Source organism: Abramis brama (assembly GCF_963993115.1).
Source record: "Abramis brama genome assembly, chromosome: 7".
Taxonomy (NCBI): Eukaryota; Metazoa; Chordata; class Actinopteri; order Cypriniformes; family Leuciscidae; genus Abramis; species Abramis brama.
The window spans coordinates 27,632,678-27,652,268 of record NC_139969.1 but is presented as its reverse complement, the minus strand read 5'-3'; the positions used below and the strand labels follow the sequence as shown (position 1 = coordinate 27,652,268).

Sequence of the window (19,591 nt, the reverse complement as noted above, 5' to 3'; positions counted from 1 at the left end):
TTATAAATACCAGCAATTATAATCAGAAGGGAGGGTGCTCATGCATGTCGTGTGGAGAAAGAAAGGTGCGTGTGTGGTCGAAGATGTCAGCAGAGCCATGCGTTGGCACATTTTCACCTCCCTTCCCCCAGCTTTTCTCCAAATGATCAGAATAGCAGAGCAGCACAGCACAAAACATCATCGCTGTACAGGCAAGCGGTATCGAAGTCTGTGAGGAATAGGGGGTGGATGCCTGAGCAACATGAGAAAATTCGAAAGTAGCTTCATCCGCGCTGCATCCCATCATGTCTCAGTCAGCGTTCGACAAGAGAGACGCAGTTAATGGTCTTAGGAATTTAATTTATGAATGGGATAACACCTAAAGCCACGGCCAATCGCTGACCTCCTAAATTGCACATCATCTGTGAAATCTACAGGAAGACAAGCAGATAATTGAAGAGAAAAGAAGCAAAGGAGTGGCAACTACAGGAGGAGGAAGATGGAATGCAGCAGCTGTTAAAATGTACGGGACACCTGAAGCAGAGAAAGAACATTTCTCACAACTGTCAGATATCTTCTGACGCTGGTGCTGATGGGATTCATTCTATCTAGCAATCCTGGTTTAAGAGAAGTAAGTCAAACTAAGATGCCACATTGACATCTGTGTGTGTGATTTTTATTCATGTTTCTGATGTAAACAAGAATTTACTCTGAATGCTTTTTCATGTTTAGCCAGAAATTAGTCTCTGACTCACAATTAGCTAGTGACAAGGGAAAGAGAAGGGAAAAGAAATGAAACGCCTCAGCCACCTGTGGCCGTATTTACAGCTGGTATTTAACCTGACAATTGCACCAACAAACTTTTTTTGTATGTGAATGCTGTTTCATGTAAATATTATGACACCAACTGCATATAGCATGAAAAAGACAGATATAACAATTCAATGGTTTATTAGTTAACTGTGAAGGCACTGAGCTGTATAATGTCTGCTGCATAATCCAAGATTATAATCTAATATTTAAAATCGCTGCTGTATGCATTTTAATGTTAATAAAAAAATAAAAATAAAAATAAAAACTCACTCACTACTTTTGACTAAATAACTTCTGTAACTTTCATAAGGATTAATATGTATAGGGCCCTATGATTTCCGCGATGTGAAAAACGCAGACAGAATCCAGTCATAGAAATGGAATTTACTGTATAATGTGGAATGTCACAGAATTTGTTGAAAGTTTTTATGAATAAATAAAAAGTAGGTCATTACACTTAAATCAAATCGCTCACATCTCCTGCACAGCCTGGAACATATGATTTATATAAATGATCTGCCATTTTCGCTATTGTCCTTGCTTGCTTCTTCACAGTACCTGCAGAACTTCTGATGATTCTGCTGTGCAGGTCCATGTTACTGCCTGGCCTAGAACATGGGCTGGTATATGTAAATTTTGTGGGTGTAAATATGTATGATCCTGACAGCAACGTTTTTCAGTGGTCTTTTGCATGTACGAGATAAAGGAGGATACAATGGTGTTTGAGGCTCACGCTATGTTCATGTTCAGGTATCAGTTCCATGTACAGAACTCTTATTATTCAACTAGGCCTATGCCTAGGTAAATACAGTTGTCCATTATTGCACCTTTAACAAAGTAATTGTGACAGAAATATATTGTTGTACAGTATAATTTAGCTATGTCTCAATGTAATAACGTATGCATTTAATTTATACAGTGAAGAATATGCAGTGTTATGTTATATTTGTTTACTTTATTTCTGTACCTTTACCCACCTAAAAAGCACTGTTTAAAAAGCACTTTGTTCTGTTGTGTTGAAATAAAAAAAAAGTGTTTTTCAAATAATATTTAACTTTCTTATATTATTTAGGTTGCCATTATTTACTAATATTTATTTCAACATTTTACAGGCTGCAGGCTGTAGTGTGTCGTTTCACTGACGGAAGTGCTAAAAACATGCACGTAACGTCTGTTACAAAATGGAATGGAAGCTTGAGCAGTATTTATTATTTATATTTCAAATATTTATATTTAGTATTTATTTTTATATTTCAAAATGTATTTAAGTAAGGTGTGATAGAGACCCTAGCGGTCACAAGGAGAATCACACCAGGCATCCGCTTAAAGGTCGTTCCAAAAGAACATGAATTCATTAATTATGAATTAAACACTTTAAAGGCAAGGAAAAGGTTCATACAACAGTGGATAAGAGCAAAAATAAAAACAAATATAGCTGCGAGCAGCGATTGCGGGCCCAAGCGAGTATTTACTATATATAAATTGATTGTTGATTAACCCGTTGATTAACCGGTGGTAAAATATTCTCACCGTCACATACCTAGTATATTTTTATATAGATACAATAGGCCTACCTGATTTTGAACACAAGAGGGCAGTATAGCACTATGAATGACATGATTTATTTATTTATTGGACTAAAAAAACATTCTGGCTGTTTTTAAACTTAATTATTAAATTGAAAAAAAAAAGTTCTGATATTTGTATAATTTTATATAGAAATAAATGGTGTATAATTACATTTTTAGAAGATATGAGGCTTTTAATTTTTTCTGTTTTTGACATTACTTTAATCCCTCGCCATAGCAAAACCGTTTTGAGATATTTATTATCCGTTCACAATTTAGCATCTTTAATGTATTTTCATCATGTTGAAAAAGTTTGGTGGGAATAAAATAAACCACTTAAGAGGAGTGGGTAAAAATTCAGAGGCTGATTTTGCAAAGAAATCCACATTAAAACCAAAATATCTGACTTCCTGTTGGTCTGAGCTAATGACTGTAAATTAGAAAGTTGTCCGGCTCGATGAGACCAATAAACGTCCTGATTTTTGTAACTGTTGGTAAAACTAACCCCCCCACTTTTGTCAAAAGCATTTTGAAAGTGACACACTTCCTGCTGCCACTTGGTGGCGTTGTAACTTTGACTCACAATAGTTACATCCATCTGATCGGCCTCTTACCACGAACACACTGCTGAAGTTTCATCAAGATCAGTTAATGTATGCAGAAGTTATAACACTTCATGTTTCTCTTTTCTCGCCATAAATTCGTTTCCTCGCCACGGCCAAACCGTTCGAGATATCAAAAATCTGTCCGCAATTTAGCATCCTTTATGTCTTGACTTCATGCACACCGAGTTTGATGGAGATTGGATGAATTCTCTAGGAGGAGTACATCAAATTCCACAGCATGCATTTCCAAACAACCCATAATAGCCGATTTCCTGTTGGGCTGGCGTAAAATTGACCGAGGGAAAGTTGTTCGGCCCGATGAGATCTATATGTGTACCGAGTTTCATATTAATTCATGCAAGCGTGTTTGATATATGGACCAAGTTTTCAGACCCTGTTCAAGGGGGGCGCTGTTGAGCCCCCCTGCCACGCCCGTTTCTGAAACTTTTCACATGTCTACTGGCTAATACGTGTGATGTGTCTGTCGAGATTCATCCAATTTCAAGCATGCTAAGAGTCTCAAAAGCATTTAAAAAGAATATTAAAGTTTGAAGCGTTGCCACGGCAACAGTATCTAAGATATCAATAATCCTTTCACAGTTCTACATCTGCCATGTGTTTACATTATACACATCGGGTAAAAATAAGAGGGTGATTTCAAAGCATTTTGAAAGTGACACTTCCTGCTGCCAGTTGGTGGCGCTATAACTTTGACTTACAATAGTCACATCCATGTGATCGGCCTCTTACAGCCAACACACTGCTGAAGTTTCATCAAGATCAGTTAATGTATGCAAAAGTTATCGCCCTTTCAGGGCTTGGGCCCTAATAACAAATAATCCTAACAAAAACAATAGGGCCTTCGCCCTTTCAGGGCTTGGGCCCTAATAACAAATGATCCTAACGAAAACAATAGGGCCTTCGCCCTTTCAGGGCTTGGGCCCTAATAATAATAATAATAATAATAATAATAATAATCCTACCGAAAACAATAGGGCCTTCGCCCTTTCAGGGCTTGGGCCCTAATAATAATAATAATAATAATAATAATAATCCTACCGAAAACAATAGGGCCTTCGCCCTTTCAGGGCTTGGGCCCTAAAAATAATCCTACCGAAAACAATAGGGCCTTCGCCCTTTCAGGGCTTGAATTTAAGAATCTATTTCAAATATGCTTCTGTACATAACATCATGGTAAAGAATATTTTAAGGTTAAGATCTCAGCAAAGTTGCAATTTCTGTTCTCTCCTTATTGTCAGACTGATGGGATTAGCACACGAATGATTCACTGAGAATCTCACCTTTTGTTCTGCAAATGGCTTTCGGACCCAAATGGCTCTTGGAGCCTTATGCTGATTGAATTAGGATGGGCCAGACCCTCAGTCTAGGGTGTTACCTTAACCTGTATACTTAATTTGCATGCTTTGTTCAGAATCTCCACCTCTATGTAATACCTCCCCCTTGGAATGTATATAACTACAATGCATACTGTATTAGAGTTAGATCATGTTGGAAGTAGGGATGGGACGATTACCGGTTTTACGATAAACCACGATAAAATGTACTGACGGTTAGTAATATCGTTTAAAATTTAATTATCATTAAAACCGTGTTTGATTATCGCGATTTTAGATCCTGTTCAGCCAGCAACAGTCTGACGCAGCCGCAGGCGCAATGTTATTTTTTTTATTCAAGAAGGAATTGCGGAAGGCAGTGACCGTGCTCGGGAGAATTTTCAGCCTTTTAAAAGAACCAATTCTGATGTGTGGTCATATTTTGGCTTTAACAAAAGTCCTGAGGGAAACTTAATCGAGGATGGTCACCCTGTCAGCAGAACATGCACAAGAAAAAGTCGCTGCAATAACTTCAGATCTGCCGAGTCGTCTTGTGTGACCATCACCGACTGTTGTATAGCGAACGCAAGGCAAGTTAACTTTGACCTCAATACCAAAACTATGTCTGGGAAATAACTGGGCATGAAATGTTGTTTTAAGTTTAACTATTTTATATCAATAAACGTGAGGCTTCCGCAAATAAAAGTTCGCAGCAAGTGGCTTAGCCAAAGACGAACGAACAAGTTCAAACAAGACTATTAAGAGTGACATTTAAGGGATAATAATTTATATTCATTATACACTTATTACACCGATATTTTTTTTTACCACATAGGCTAATTACGGGGACAATGAATTGAGATTAATCTTTTCTTACCTTTTTATAAATCATGTACAGCGTAGGCTACAAAACAATCGTTCAGACAAGATGATCACAACAATATTATCAAACTCTATAAACAATAAATCAACTCTGATTTATTCATTTTCAATACAATTAAAAACGGAGACGCAAGACGGCAAGTTGTATTTGAATGAAACGAGAGAGCGCGTCCATTGTGATACATGTTGTAACGTCTGTCAGAGAGTTTGAAGTCTGCCCAGATGAAGAATACAAGACAGTGCAAATGAACTGGTAGTTCCACGAGACTTTTATAGATGTTTTCTCTCAGTTAAGCACACTCTTCACATACATGTCGAAGAGCGAATGTTAAAAGGGAAAAGAAAACACTCTAAAACACGCTACAAATCAAAGTAAACACATTATAATAAAACAACGGTCAGCAGTAGAGCGGTCATCTTCCTCTTTGCGTGATCAATCTCACTCTCACTGTGCGTGCGCGCTCACATAAAAACAGCATGCATACATTAACGTACGCCATAGAAGAAGTTATCTTAAAGGCACATCCACATTCATGTCATGAACACTACTTAACACTAGGTGGCCGTTACAATGCATGTGCGCGGTCTTATAATGCGTTGCTATTGACGACCGTCATTATAAGGAAGGAAATGCTTTAAAAAGTGCATAGAGCTGCTTGTTTTATTTGTTGTTTGTTGATTTTCAAATATAAAACTTGTTGAAATGTCTTCAGTGTGAGCATCAACTCTTTTTGAACACTTTCATCTCGTTTTAACAAAACCGTGATAATATTGATAATCGCGATAATTTTGGTCACTATTATCGTGATATTAAATTTTCATACCGTCCCATCCCTAGTTGGAAGTACTACAGCAACGTACAGTGGAGTTCTCAATAAAGAATAACTTCCGTTGAACGCGATCCCAACTGTCTCCTGGTCTCTGCTTCGATGAAAGAAAACTTTACAACAGATGGTGCCCTGTGACCCGGATGGAGAAAAAAGAAACTCAAAGAATTTTAAGCTCAAAGAACTGAATCTTAAAACTTCAAGCTCAACAAAAGATCTGACAAAGATTGCCAGACTGAATCTTTCCAGCTTCCTCCAGATTGAAAACTTCAAGCTCCAAAAAGATCTCAATGCCTGACTGAGTTCCAGACTGAATCTTGAAACTTCAAGCTCAAAGATCTCAACAAAGCTGACTGAGTTCCAGACGAAATCTTTCTGTACAACCAACGATTCAGTGAGTTTCACTCCATTCAAAGAACCAATGCAGACCAGTACAAATGTGTTTTTCCTCTGCGCCGTTCAGAGAAGAAGTTAAACAGCTGTAGAGTTTGGTTAACTAAAGATAAGCCTCTAAAAAGTTTTTCTTTTAGAGATGAAATTTATCCTCTGTTGTTGGCAGGGAAGATTAACAGTTGCATGTTAATATTGTGTGTATGCTCTTGCTAGAGAAGACCTATCTGTAAGCTAGAGAAATTTAGCGTCATGTGCTAATAAGATTGTACCCTCTGTTTGTAAGACAGTAGAGAGAAGTTTTTTTAGTGTTTGTTTGTGGTAACAGAAATTCACAAAATGTTTAGGAAAAGTACTAGACAGATTACACCTTTTTGGACAGATAGTGAATTCAAGTCTTTGTTATCAGAGCACATGGACTCCATCGTGACTGAGCCAGTCAGATTGAATTTAACAAAGAAATTTGGCATTGATCCAGACAAAGTATGGTCAATTGAAGATTGTAAGAAGATACTAGGAGAAAGTATTCGCAAGAACAATGTGAAAGGTATTATCTGTTGTCACAGAGAATTTGGTTTAACACTAGCTACAGAACAGTCTAAGCGCAACTCAGAGCTAGAGAAACAGATCAAAGAGCTCCGTACTAGATTATCTTCTGTGACTAAGAAAGTAAACCGCAACAAAGATGCAGAAAAAACTGATGTGGAAGAAGTTAGTCAGCCTGATAACAATTATCCTGACTTAAAAGCTTTCTTTGAAACAGATGTAGCCGTCCAATCAGTAACTGATCAGCCTGTAGATTCAGTGCAGGTTTGTGGGGCTAGGAGAAGATCTCAGGGAACTGAAAGTGTTACTCCCAACTCTTCTGTTGTCCAAATACAAACTTTTGTCAAAACATCTTTAGGTCCTAAGGATATAGATAGACTCTCCCAGAGTTTACCCTCAGCACGCACACATTTTTCTGAATTTAGAAAAGCATTGATCAGTAAAATGCGTCTTTATGACATGTCGTTGGCAGAAGTTACACAGCTGATATCACAAATTCTAACTGAATCTGAATTCAACAGTTTTGAGTCTGCTGTTACTTCCAAACTGCAACATGTCAGTAAAGGCGATTTGAGAGAAGGTGTTTTGAAAATCCTAAAGAATATCTTAGGACCCAAAATCGATTGGTCGAAAATTACTAATTGTGTACAGAAGAAGGGTGAAACTGTTTGTGAGTACACAGAACGATTCTGTCAGTCAGCTGCAGTGTACAGTGGAATTGCAGACACGCCAGAGAAGGTGTTAGGTGATAATGGCCCTTTGGTTCGCACATGGTTTCATTGTCTTTTGCCAGAACACAGAAAGGCGTTCCCTTACTTAAACATCACATGGTGTACAAGAACCCTGCAAGACAACTTGGACAGTTTAGTTACTTGGGAAAGAGACTCTGATGTCAAAGAGAGAGTAAGAATTGCAGCAGTTTCTGTTATGGTCAACTCAGAGAAGAAAAAGAAACGCAAAAGTCCTAGAGAAGCCAGTTGTTCTTACTGTGGCAAGCACGGACATTTTGGAAAAGAATGTAGAAAAAACAAAAATAACTTAAGACAAGTTAACAATGTTATGCAGCTTTTACTACATTTGTTTGCTACTTTGAAGCAACCCCTCCCCTCGTCATTGGACTCGTGGGTAAGCTTTTTGAGGTGTTAACCATTTGGGCTGTGATTGCTTAATCTCCCCAGTAACTTACAACAAAGATGAAAGACTTATTGACTGTCACAGCCTTTGTTTGGGGGACATTCAGTATACTCACAGCCTTAAATGTTATACTGCAGAACATTACAATCAGACAACCATCCTTTGTTATGATGCCTACTAGGACTGATGTTTCACTGGAGAATGGAAATGTGCCAATTTTCTCACACACTCTACAGTGTGCACACAACAGGGACAGAATAGGACACACAGATCAGTGCGGAGCCCATGGAAGAACCAAAGTGCAATAGGCCTCGGGGGTCAGCCATGTGGTGAAGATTTCCTCATCCCCCCTGATCCCCACCTCACTGGTCCATAGGTGTCAAATAAATTAAGAAATAGGGAAAGAATGACACAACAAAAGCAGACTCTGAAAACGATACAACCCGTATTTAAACAAATACTGCTACAACCCTAGTGTTTGAAGAAATACTGCTCTGTCGTCTCTTGTTTTCTTTCTTACTCTGTGCAGATAAACACTTGTCCCGAGCCCCATATGCAACGACCGTCTCACCTGCATATGAAGCCACAACCTCAAGACGACAACTGCTGAACGAACTATCACAAAAGAAAATGAAAAATACACAACGCAGAGAATTCACGGACCCTAAATTGCATGTTTTGTTTCTGTGTCAGCATGCAATTACAGATGAACAACACAGATCATGCTTGTGCCTGTAACTTTTTCAAGTTACAAGAATGAACTTTTAAGTGTCTAAATTTGTATTTTGTGAGAGTTTTTAAGAACTCTCAAACGGGGGACTGAAGGGTTACAAATTTAAGAATCTATTTCAAATATGCTTCTGTACATAACATCATGGTAAAGAATCTTTTAAGGTTAAGATCTCAGCAAAGTTGCAATTTCTGTTCTCTCCTTATTGTCAGACTGATGGGATTAGCACACGAATGATTCACTGAGAATCTCACCTTTTGTTCTGCAAATGGCTTTCGGACCCAAATGGCTCTTGGAGCCTTATGCTGATTGAATTAGGATGGGTCAGACCCTCAGTCTAGGGTGTTACCTTAACCTGTATACTTAATTTGCATGCTTTGTTCAGAATCTCCACCTCTATGTAATCCCTCCCCCCTTGGAATGTATATAACTACAAGTATATAACTACTGAGAATCTCACCTTTTGTTCTGCAAATGGCTTTCGGACCCAAATGGCTCTTGGAGCCTTATGCTGATTGAATTAGAATGGGCCAGACCCTCAGTCTAGGGTGTTACCTTAACCTGTATACTTAATTTGCATGCTTTGTTCAGAATCGCCACCTCTATGTAATCCCTCCCCCTTGGAATGTATATAACTACAATGCATACTGTATTAGAGTTAGATCATGTTGGAAGTACTACAGCAACGTACAGCAGAGTTGTTGCTTGGGCCCTAATAATAATAGAAAAAAATAATCCTACCGAAAACAACAGGGCCTATTCGAAAACGAAGAACGAAATCCCCTGGCAATTTTTCATCCTCAATGTCTTGACTTCATGCACACTGAGTTTGGTGGTGATCGGGTGAATTCTCTAGGAGAAGTGTTTCAAATACCAGACCATGCGTTTCCAAACAACCCTTAATAACTGACTTCCTGTTGGGCTGGCATAAAAAGTAAAAGTAACCCACCCTAACCGATGAGATCTATATGTGTACCGAGTTTCATATTATTACATGCAAGCATGTTTGATTTATGGACCAAGTTTTCGGACCCCGTTCAAGGGGGCGCTGTTGAGCTCCCCTGCCACGCCCGTGTCCCAGCTTCGCCCTTTCAGGGCTTGGGCCCTAATAATCCTACCGAAAACAATAGGGCCTTCGCCCTTTCAGGGCTTGGGCCCTAATAATAATCCTAACGAAAACAATAGGGCCTTCGCCCTTTCAGGGCTTGGGCCCTAAAAATGGCTACAAAAACAAGTGTAAAAACTAGCACTGTGTTGAGGTACTAAAACTAGCACCAACTTCTCTCACGAACTGTTGGAGACAGCAGCATTAACAACCTTTGCATTAAGCTCCAAACTCCTCTCTGTTCCCCCGTGCCTCACTTCTAAACACTAAGGCTATGTCTACATCAATCCGGATATTTTTGAAAAGAGCACATAACAGGCACAATACCGTTATAAACATGAATATCTATTGATACAATATGCGTCTCATGACTAAACTTCAGTCATCGTTTTTAAATACCTCTGTTTTGACAGTCCACACTACAACGCGAAAAGGGCGTTTTCAAATTTATCCACTTTGGAGGGCGTTTTCAAAAAGGTTTGTTTTCTTTAATAAAAACGCTGTCTCAGTGTGGACGGAAGGCCAAAATGGAGAGAAAAAGATGCGTTTTCAAACGAAAATGTATTAGTGTGGACATGGCCTTAAATGCATAATTTTCCCACCTTTAGTTAATTGGAACATACCATTTTCTATAAAACTAACTCTTGTCTTTCTATACATTTCAATTAGTTCCCTCAATGAAAGTTAAGAAAGAGTTAAAAAAAAAAAAACCAAGCAATAAATACAACATACAGGCAAGAAAAACAAATACGAATTACAAATATGCATTCACACAGATGCATGCAGACTTAATATTTAAATAGTCTATTTGTGGTTTAATATGCATAGTCACTAGTCCATATCACGACTTAAATGTACAGACCTATTTTTGATTTATCCAAAATTTGAACTTCTCTTAACATTTGAAATCTCTATCTGTAATAGTAGTCCAGGCAAAGTAGCGTTTTACGACAGACTAATTGTAAAATAATTTTTTTCAGCATAGACAATTTCTATGAGGTGTCCAGAACAACATACTAAAAGTCCTAAGAAATCCTAGTTGAGGAAATATGTTAAATTCTCATCAATCCGAGATGTGTGCCAATAAGGCCAGGCAACAATACACCCCAATGGGGCTATTTTTTTCCTTTACTCCTATCAAAATGAAGGTCCCACTTTATATTAAGTGGCGTTAAGTACTATGTACTTAACCCGCCGGCTCAAAGTTGCAAGTGCGGATTTTCCGCTCACAGGCACCGGGGGGTGCGAAATGACCACCATTCAACCCGAAATAAGTAATAGAACCATTCCAATGACTCCGAAGCTGTTCAGTTAAGGTAAAAAAGTTACTTAGATCACCTTTAATATAAAGTGGGACCAAATGAAACTTTACACAATGAAAGTACGCATGAAAAGTAAAAGTTTCTTTGAAAATGAATTTTAATATGCAAATGAGCTATACACTAATCGAATATGCCCAAGATACACGCAAATAGGCTTCATTTTTTCCTTTACTCCTACCACAAGAAAAATTTACATAGTAAAAATATATATGAAAAGTAGCTTTTTTTGTATAACAAGTTTCTTTTGAAATTAATTTGAATATGCACATGAGTGCCACACTAATTTGCAAAGGCAGAAACACCATTCATATGTATGACAAATACATCAGCCCAAGCTTCTTATAACACCGCAAAGCAACTTTACAAACGGTGGAAGTCTGATGTGTGGCCCGCCTGGTCTGAAATACTTACTAACTACAAAAAGAGAAGAAGTTTTGCTGTCTGGCAAAATTATTTTAAAGAGCTGGAATGTCTGGAAAGTGTGTCTATCTGGTTTTTCATCTGTCTTCTGTGAGAGAGTGAATCGTTTAGTTGGTAAGAATGACTTCTGCCTGTAATCTCGAAATCTTAACAACAATACCAATCATTTGTAAATCTACCAGGCCAAAATATAATCTCACCACGTTACTAATGACTAAGATGGCTATTCTGACTTTCTTCTGATGTTATCTGTGGGGGAATGTCATTAGGTAAGGCTTGTTCACAAAAATAAATAAAATAAATAGAATTTAGAAAGCAACTGGAGGCAAGATTGTGCAATCAATTCTTAAGGTCAATAGAAGTCTTTTTGTGGCAAGTGACCCAGGTAAGTGTGGCAAGTGACTTCAAATTTATCGTGTTTATGCATAGGTTAACTTACTGAATGGACATGAATGTGTTAGTTATTTGGCCCCTGTTTTTTCTACTTGTGACTATGGTTTCTTGGCCATAAGTCAGTTAGGCCTAGTGTTGAGCTCATTTGCATATTTAAAATAGATTTTTCAAAGAAACTTGTAAAACAAAAATTTTACTTTTCATGTATACTTTCACTGTGTGAGGTTTGATTGTGATAGGAGTAAAGGAAAAAATAAGTCCATTAGGGTGTATTTTGGCCATATTCGATTAGTATATTGCTCATTTGCATATTCAAATTCATTTGCAAAGAAACTTCTAATACAAAATGTTTTACTTTCCTTGTAGACTTTCATTGTGTAAAGTTTTATTGTGGTAGGAGTAAAGGAAAAAATTAAGCCTATGCGGGTGTATTTTGGGTAGCCTATTCGATTAGTGTATAGCTCATTTGCATATTAAAATTCATTTTCAAAGAAACTTGTAATACAAAAATTTTTACTTTTCATGGGTACTTTCATTGTGTAAAGTTTCATTTTGATAGGAGTAAAGGAAAAAAATAGCCCCATTGGGGTGTATTGTTGCCTGGTATTGTTGCCATTGATGAGAATTTAACATATTTCCTCAACTAGGATTTCTTAGGACTTTTAGTATGTTGTTCTGAACACCTCATAGAAATGGTCTATGCTGAAAAAAATTCTTTTACAATTAGTTCTATTTTTGGCTCCAAAATGAGTTACTTTACCTGGACTATAGTGGCCAAAACCTCTACTGAAGTAAACTGATTAAATTAAGTTCAAGTGTATGCAATTCCATAGGGGCTAATCGTAGTATCTTTGATTGTGTAAGGGTGAATCCGACCGTCTAAGATATTAGCCAATTACCTCTGTTTGATGAACAAAACTGGCGAGATTGTGTCGTGAGACCTGCGGAAGATGCAAGGACCTGTAAGTGAAATAGCTTCCTAATCTGAGCTGGTAAAACATAATTAAAGAGTTAAAAGAATAATCAAACATTCGCTTACTGCCCAGATATCATTAAAACCTTTTTCATTTATGGAGTCAGATGAAATAACGAGTCAATACATGTGAGAAAATGTATTTCATTTAATCTTTGTTGTGTTGCGTAAAAGGAAAGACAAGAAACGCGCAAAAACCTTAACCCGTATTATTGGAGACCTCCATTGGACTAATAGACGGGCTTACAAACCCATAATATACATATGTAAAATGTATTGCAAATTTTGTGTAGTACTTTAGCAAATAAAAATCATCCCCTTTCTTACTTGCAGATTTTCGCATATTTGGACTCGTATGTTATTCGGAGAGGCTTGACAAATCCAAAGAACCTAAAGAGATCATGCGATTGAAGCTGAGGAACAGATACCAAAGGGTTTCCCTTTTTCTCATTCTGCTCGTGTTTGTGGGATGCCTCATTACTCATGGCCATTACATTACTCATTACATTTGGCCCTGTCAAATCCCCCAGGAGATGTTTGCTACTCAATGGCCCCAAACCACGAAAATCTTCAACAACTCAACCACGATGAATCCAAACGGGTTGAGAGAGCTAGAAGCGACCCCTGCACCACTAATAACACAGGAAAATGTAATCTCATATTTGGATGTTTTGAACATCAGTTCAAGTAATGAGATGAGAGCAGCGAGGACACTTAAAATTGAGCCTTACGAGTACATCCTTAATGAGCCGAACGCATGTCTCCTGAGAGCACCTTTCTTAGTGCTTTTGATTTCAGTTGAGCCCAAGAATACAGACGCCCGGGACGCCATCAGAAAAACGTGGGGCAGTGAAAGTATGGCAGGGGACTTGGGTTTCATCCGTCTGTTCTTCATTGGTGTAAATAATGACACCCAAAGAAATGGCAGCAAACTACAGCACACAATAGAGGATGAAAGTCGACAGCATCATGACATCATCCAGCAAGATTACAGGGATACTTACAACAACCTTACCCTCAAAACGCTGATGGGGATGTACTGGATCACAAAGTATTGTCCAGAGGCCACATATGTCATGAAGACAGATAGTGACATGTTTGTCAACACTGAATACCTCGTCCAAAAATTCCTCAAGCCCATGGGACAACTAACACAAAAGTATTTCACAGGATATCTCATGACAGACTTCTCCCCAAACCGAAACAAAGAGAGTAAATGGTATATGCCCCCAGAAATGTACCATGGTAGGCGATACCCCACCTTTTGTTCGGGAACTGGGTACGTCTTCTCAGGTGACGTGGCTAAGAGAATATATGTGGCGTCTCTGAGCATACCCAGGCTGCATTTAGAAGATGTGTATGTGGGTATCTGTCTAGCTAAACTGAGGATAAAGCCAGTGCCACCACCAAACAATCAGCTGTTTAATCACTGGCGAGTGCAGTACTCCAGCTGTACGTACAGCAAACTGATCACTTCCCATTGGTTTCACCCCAATGAGCTGATCCAGTACTGGCAGGACCTGCAGAGCAACAAACACAATCCCTGCTAGACGACAGGGTAAAAGGACAGATTTCGCCATGCTTTATTGGTGTGTTTTTTTTGGGGGGTGGATCTTAACAAGTATAACATTAGATCACATCAGGGTTATGTACAACTTTTGTTTTTTTTGATTAACAGTTTTTCATTATGTAATATTAAAGATGGGTTATCTTCACATATCTGACTAGTTAAATGGGTATAAAAATATGCAGTTGTGGGTTTTGAGCATTGGTTTTTGTGATCAATCAGGATTGTAAATAAGCAGAAAAAAAGTCCTTTGAGATATTACAGCTATAATGAAGAAAATCAGGGCACCTTTTGGTCCACAAAATGGCCACAAGTGCCTCATTTATCCCTCAACAGACAGCAAAATCTTGACATTCATGTTATGGTCAGTACAGTAAAGAGAGACCTCTTACAGCTCCTGAAACATCTACCTATACACATACTTCCAGAGTCCTAAGGTCAAATTCAACAATAAGCTTCAATCAAATATAACGTGCTCAAACTAAACTAAATTCTAACTGGGTAAATGCAGAGGAAGTGACAAAGGTTTTAAAAAACCTTGGTAAAAAGTTTGGTGCCATTTTGTGTCAAGTAAAATCAACATTTCAGTGTGAAAATGGGCGATTTCTCAAATCCACAATATAAGTCTAGAGAAATTGAGCAAACAAGTGTGACATAATTTTAAACGAAGTCTGACTGTGAAGAAGTTTGTATGTTATTCGTTTCAGATGTTCAAAACAGTGCAAACTTTCACCGGCTGTTAAACGCCTTCAAACTGCTATTGATCCATGATGATCACTTAAAGGATAGGTGTGCTCTGGGGCTTCACCTTCTTTGCCATGGAAATCTTTTTAGGTTTATGTGGCGAGCAGGACAAGGCCGAGGACCGTGGGAGAATGGCGCGAGGCCGGTGGCATGATTGATAATGAGCGACACCTGCGCAATGCACCAGTCTCGTATCTCTCACGGAGGAGCGGAAGCATAAAGGAGGAGCGACCACAGTGGAGATAGAGAGAGGCCAGGCCTGGATTTTATTTGATGTTTATGTTTTATTTGATGTAACAGCAGTTTTCCGTGAGGGGCTGCTGTCTTTTACTTTTGTTTTGCATTTGTTTTATTTTTGATATTAAAGTTTCTTGAATGTTCGCTGGTTCCCACCTCCTTCTTCCCACAACATTGAACCTCATTACAGTTTATTTCTTCACTCAGTCCATCGAGGTCAGAAAGTGAACACACTGGAGAGCTTCTTTATAGTAGAAATTCTAATTTCTGAAATTGAAGAACTGACACTTTTTTTTAAAAATATATATATACTTAAAGGTGCAGTTTGTAATATCGGCAGCAAGCCTTTAAAATGGGTATATCCACATCCCTATGATCAGATGCTTTAATTGCACTTTTCTTATCACTTATTTTTGTTGTTGTGTGTTGCGTTAGAGAACAATGTCCAGAAAATTACATATTTACATATTCTTACTGCTCCCGGCACTGCAGCGCAGCCCGGGTGACATTAGAACATTTGAAAACAGTAAATTGTTCAGGTATTTAAAACTTCCGTTTACCCCAAAGTTAAGAACAAAGAGAAACAAAACACTTCGCTGAGAGTACATCTAAACCTTAAGGTCCAAGTTTAAAATGGTTAAAAACAAACTTGATCTTTGACTACTTTTTTGATTAAATTGACCAAAAACAGTGAATTACAACACATGCAAATGTAAAGTACTGACTGAGCAACAAACTTAATTCAATTATTTTTTTTATTTTTATTTTTTAAAGTGCTATGGACCAAGTAGCAGTTTCAGCTGAGACAAAACACCTTCCTTTAAATACAGTTGCCATGTGTCATACAATGGGGCCATGGTTTAACAACCAGTTCATTCATTCGAAACTAGGGTTGGGAACCGAGAACCGGTTCTTATCCAGAACCGGTAGGGTTTTTGAAAAAATACCGGAACCGTGCGAAATTCCTAAGTTTCGGTTCCGAAAACGGTTCTGGTGCGCTGTTTTGGTGAAGTGCTGGGAGCTTATCCTTTAATAGCGACGTCTCACCTCATAAAAATAGTAATGAATAAAGCCCTCGCGCTCCTCAAATACGTTTTGCGTCAGATATCAACGGAGAGAGAGAGAGAGTAGACAGAGCTGCACGATTAATCTTTAAAAGATATTGATTCAAACACCCACGCGATCTTATCCTAAATTACAAAAACCTCACCCCTGAACATTCAAATCTGTTTGCGCTGTCGCTGACCCAGAGAGAGCAGTTGTCAATATGAAACAGCTTTACAATCACACAGTAGCCTATCGATATTTATGTTACAAATATTCAAATGATCACAGAAGTACTGAGATAAAAGTTTATAATTAGAGTATAAACACTGATGTCTACGACAACCAAAATAGAGTAAATCACCTTTTGAAAGTCGCTGCCTTCAAATAACGAGTGTATCGATTACAGCTGATGCTTCAAAACATTCATAAAGACGCATGAATAATTTTTTTGTGTTCAGAATTTTGTGTTCAGAATTTACAAAATGTAGCTATAGCCTACAATGAGCGCATCATGAATGCCTTTTTTTCAAACCGTGTTTTTGTCTTATCCTGAATTACTACGTTAAGCCTGCAATAAGCATGTATCAGGGTTCATACAAATTTTAACCAATACTTTTCCATGACTTTTCCATGACTTTTCGGCACATTTCCATGACTATGTATTCCTGAAAATGTCAGTCGACATTAGAGCTGACACAGAAGCGGCATCAAAACTGGCATTAGCCTACTACATTTACACTTCATTTACAATTGCATAAATAAAGCTATTCAATATTTAAATGAAATGATTTATAATTTTAACGTTTTAATTAAAAGATACTTTAAATATGAAACTAAAACCACCAGTAGCTGGCGGCAAGTCACTGTCTTAATAAGCTTGTTGTTGGAGTAATTTCAACCGATTCGTTCAAACGGCTCATCTATCTATAAATTACAGAAACGTCTGTCTGTCTGTGTGTGTGTCTGTGTGTGTGTATGTCTGTTAACCACATATCTCTCGAACCGTTAGTCCGATGGATTTGAAATTTGACAGGTGTCTTGCCACGGGAACGAGTAAGTGCAGTGCCAAGTTTGACGTTGTTTGGGTGAGAAATGCTAAAGATATCGTTAAATATATCATTTTTAAAAGGTTGTGGTTTAAAAATAAACATTCTGACATTAGAGGGTTGTATCGTTCAAAGAAGCCCCAAGAAGGTTGTGGTTTAAAAATAAACATTCTGACATAAACACTCAGTCAGCTACACTGTTTACTTCTAAATATTATAGTTTGGTTCCAGAACGTGATAAATCCATTTTGATTAATTTTAGTAAAAATGTGTTTTCTTTACCAAGAAAGTGGCAAGATGAAAACGACTATTTTCTGTTTCAAACTTTCACATAGCATCTTTAGGTTATAATATCATAAAAAATTCAAATCCAGATTTGGATTTTCAAAGATTTATTATAAAAACGGATTATTTTTCCCTAAAAATGCAATAAATTCATGACACTTTTTTTTCCAAAATGCTATCATATTGAAACTGTTGAAATCAGCCATCACTAAGAAATATCTCCTGAACTTTTTTGACGGCGATCAGCTCACAAAAACTGATTTTGCACGGGCACTTTGCACTGCTCCCTGAATCGACGCGCTTATTCATTTGTGGATGTTAACTGAATCTGTAAGTCAGCTATGCTGTTTACTTCTGAATATTATATTTCATTCTGGTGCGCTTAACGTTATCGCTGCTGTGTAATAGTAGCCTATGCTATTCACCAACTAAACATATCCTATTCAATGTGTTCACAGTCTCTTTCACGGGCATCATTTGTAGTAGCCTATTCACAAACTGTTTCCTCAAGCATAGCGTTTTCTCAGAGTTCACTGTGTGCTTTCTACCATGCACAAATAAAAATGTCACTGAACTTTTGCTGTGTAATTGTAACAATGAGCACTCAAACACACCAAACCAACAATTACTAAAAACACACTCAAAAACTGATTTTGCACAGGCATTTTGCACTAGCACTTAGAAGGTTGTGGTATTCATAAACACTCAGTCAGCTACACTCTTTACTTCTGAATATTATAGTTTATTCACAGCCATCATTTGTAGTAACCTAGCCTGCTCCCTGAATTCAATGCATTCACAGTCTCTTTCACGGGCACCAAACCAACAATTACTAAAAACACACACAAAAACTGATTTGCATTTTTCAAATTCCATAACTTTTCCAGGTTTTTTCAAAACGTAGGAACCCTGGTGTATACTCGGACTGGCGGATCGCAGCCGCTGCGGAGTAGCCCAGTAGCCCAGTGCCTGCGTGACTCGTCATAGACATAAATAGAGAGAAGTAGCTCCGGCAACAATGTTCTTCCGCAAGACGCACGCAGTTCTGTTTATTAACTGCTAGAGCGCTGATTTATCCAGTAATTAAAAAAGTAAAGTCTTTATGAATCAATCATTCAAAACGATTTAAAAAATAATCTGTTCTACACACATCTTACATGGGTGTTCAAGCATATTCTACCCCTTCTGAGAGGGTATTCTCCACTGCTGGAGATACAATAAGCTATAGGAGAGGTCCCAAATTATTCTAGAGAATGCAGAATTTTTTTATTTTCCTTCAGAAAAAAATTATATTTTTTGCAAAAATTGCTTAATAATATGCATTTGTTGACATTACCAGTCTGTTAAACTCATTTGGGATTTTTCCCTTACTACTATTTTTTTATTAGTTGTTTTAATATTTTTTAATGAATGGGAACCGGAACCGGAAAATTTCTTACGATTCCCAACCCTATTCGAAACAATTCAAATGCCGGAAATTTGACTACCACAAAATATTTGTCATTCATAGTTTGTATCTAAGGTAGGCTACAGTCGAAAACAAATAGGATACATAACATATGAACTTACCGTCACTGACTTCAGCGTCATACCGTGATAGGTTCCCATGGTGTCAATTTTAAAACCCTCCGTTTCTGTAGAAAA

At 37.8% G+C, this 19,591-nt stretch overlaps 2 protein-coding genes across 2 annotated transcripts in view; one reads left to right on the top strand and one right to left on the bottom strand.

Annotated features, from left to right (window-relative positions):
- Window positions 1-19,591, bottom strand: part of cdc73 (cell division cycle 73, Paf1/RNA polymerase II complex component, homolog) — a 52,866-nt gene that overhangs the window by 13,984 nt on the left and 19,291 nt on the right. The window contains exon 10 of the mRNA XM_084120815.1: window positions 19,517-19,581. Within this exon, the coding sequence (XP_083976941.1) occupies window positions 19,517-19,581 (65 nt within the window). The remainder of the gene's footprint in view (window positions 1-19,516; window positions 19,582-19,591) is intronic.
- LOC311087483 (beta-1,3-galactosyltransferase 2) lies at window positions 549-19,501 on the top strand. The gene is made up of 2 exons (XM_084120816.1): window positions 549-610; window positions 13,355-19,501. The coding sequence occupies exon 2, from the start codon at window positions 13,423-13,425 to the stop codon at window positions 14,569-14,571; it is 1,149 nt and encodes a 382-aa protein (XP_083976942.1). The 5' UTR covers window positions 549-610; window positions 13,355-13,422; the 3' UTR covers window positions 14,572-19,501.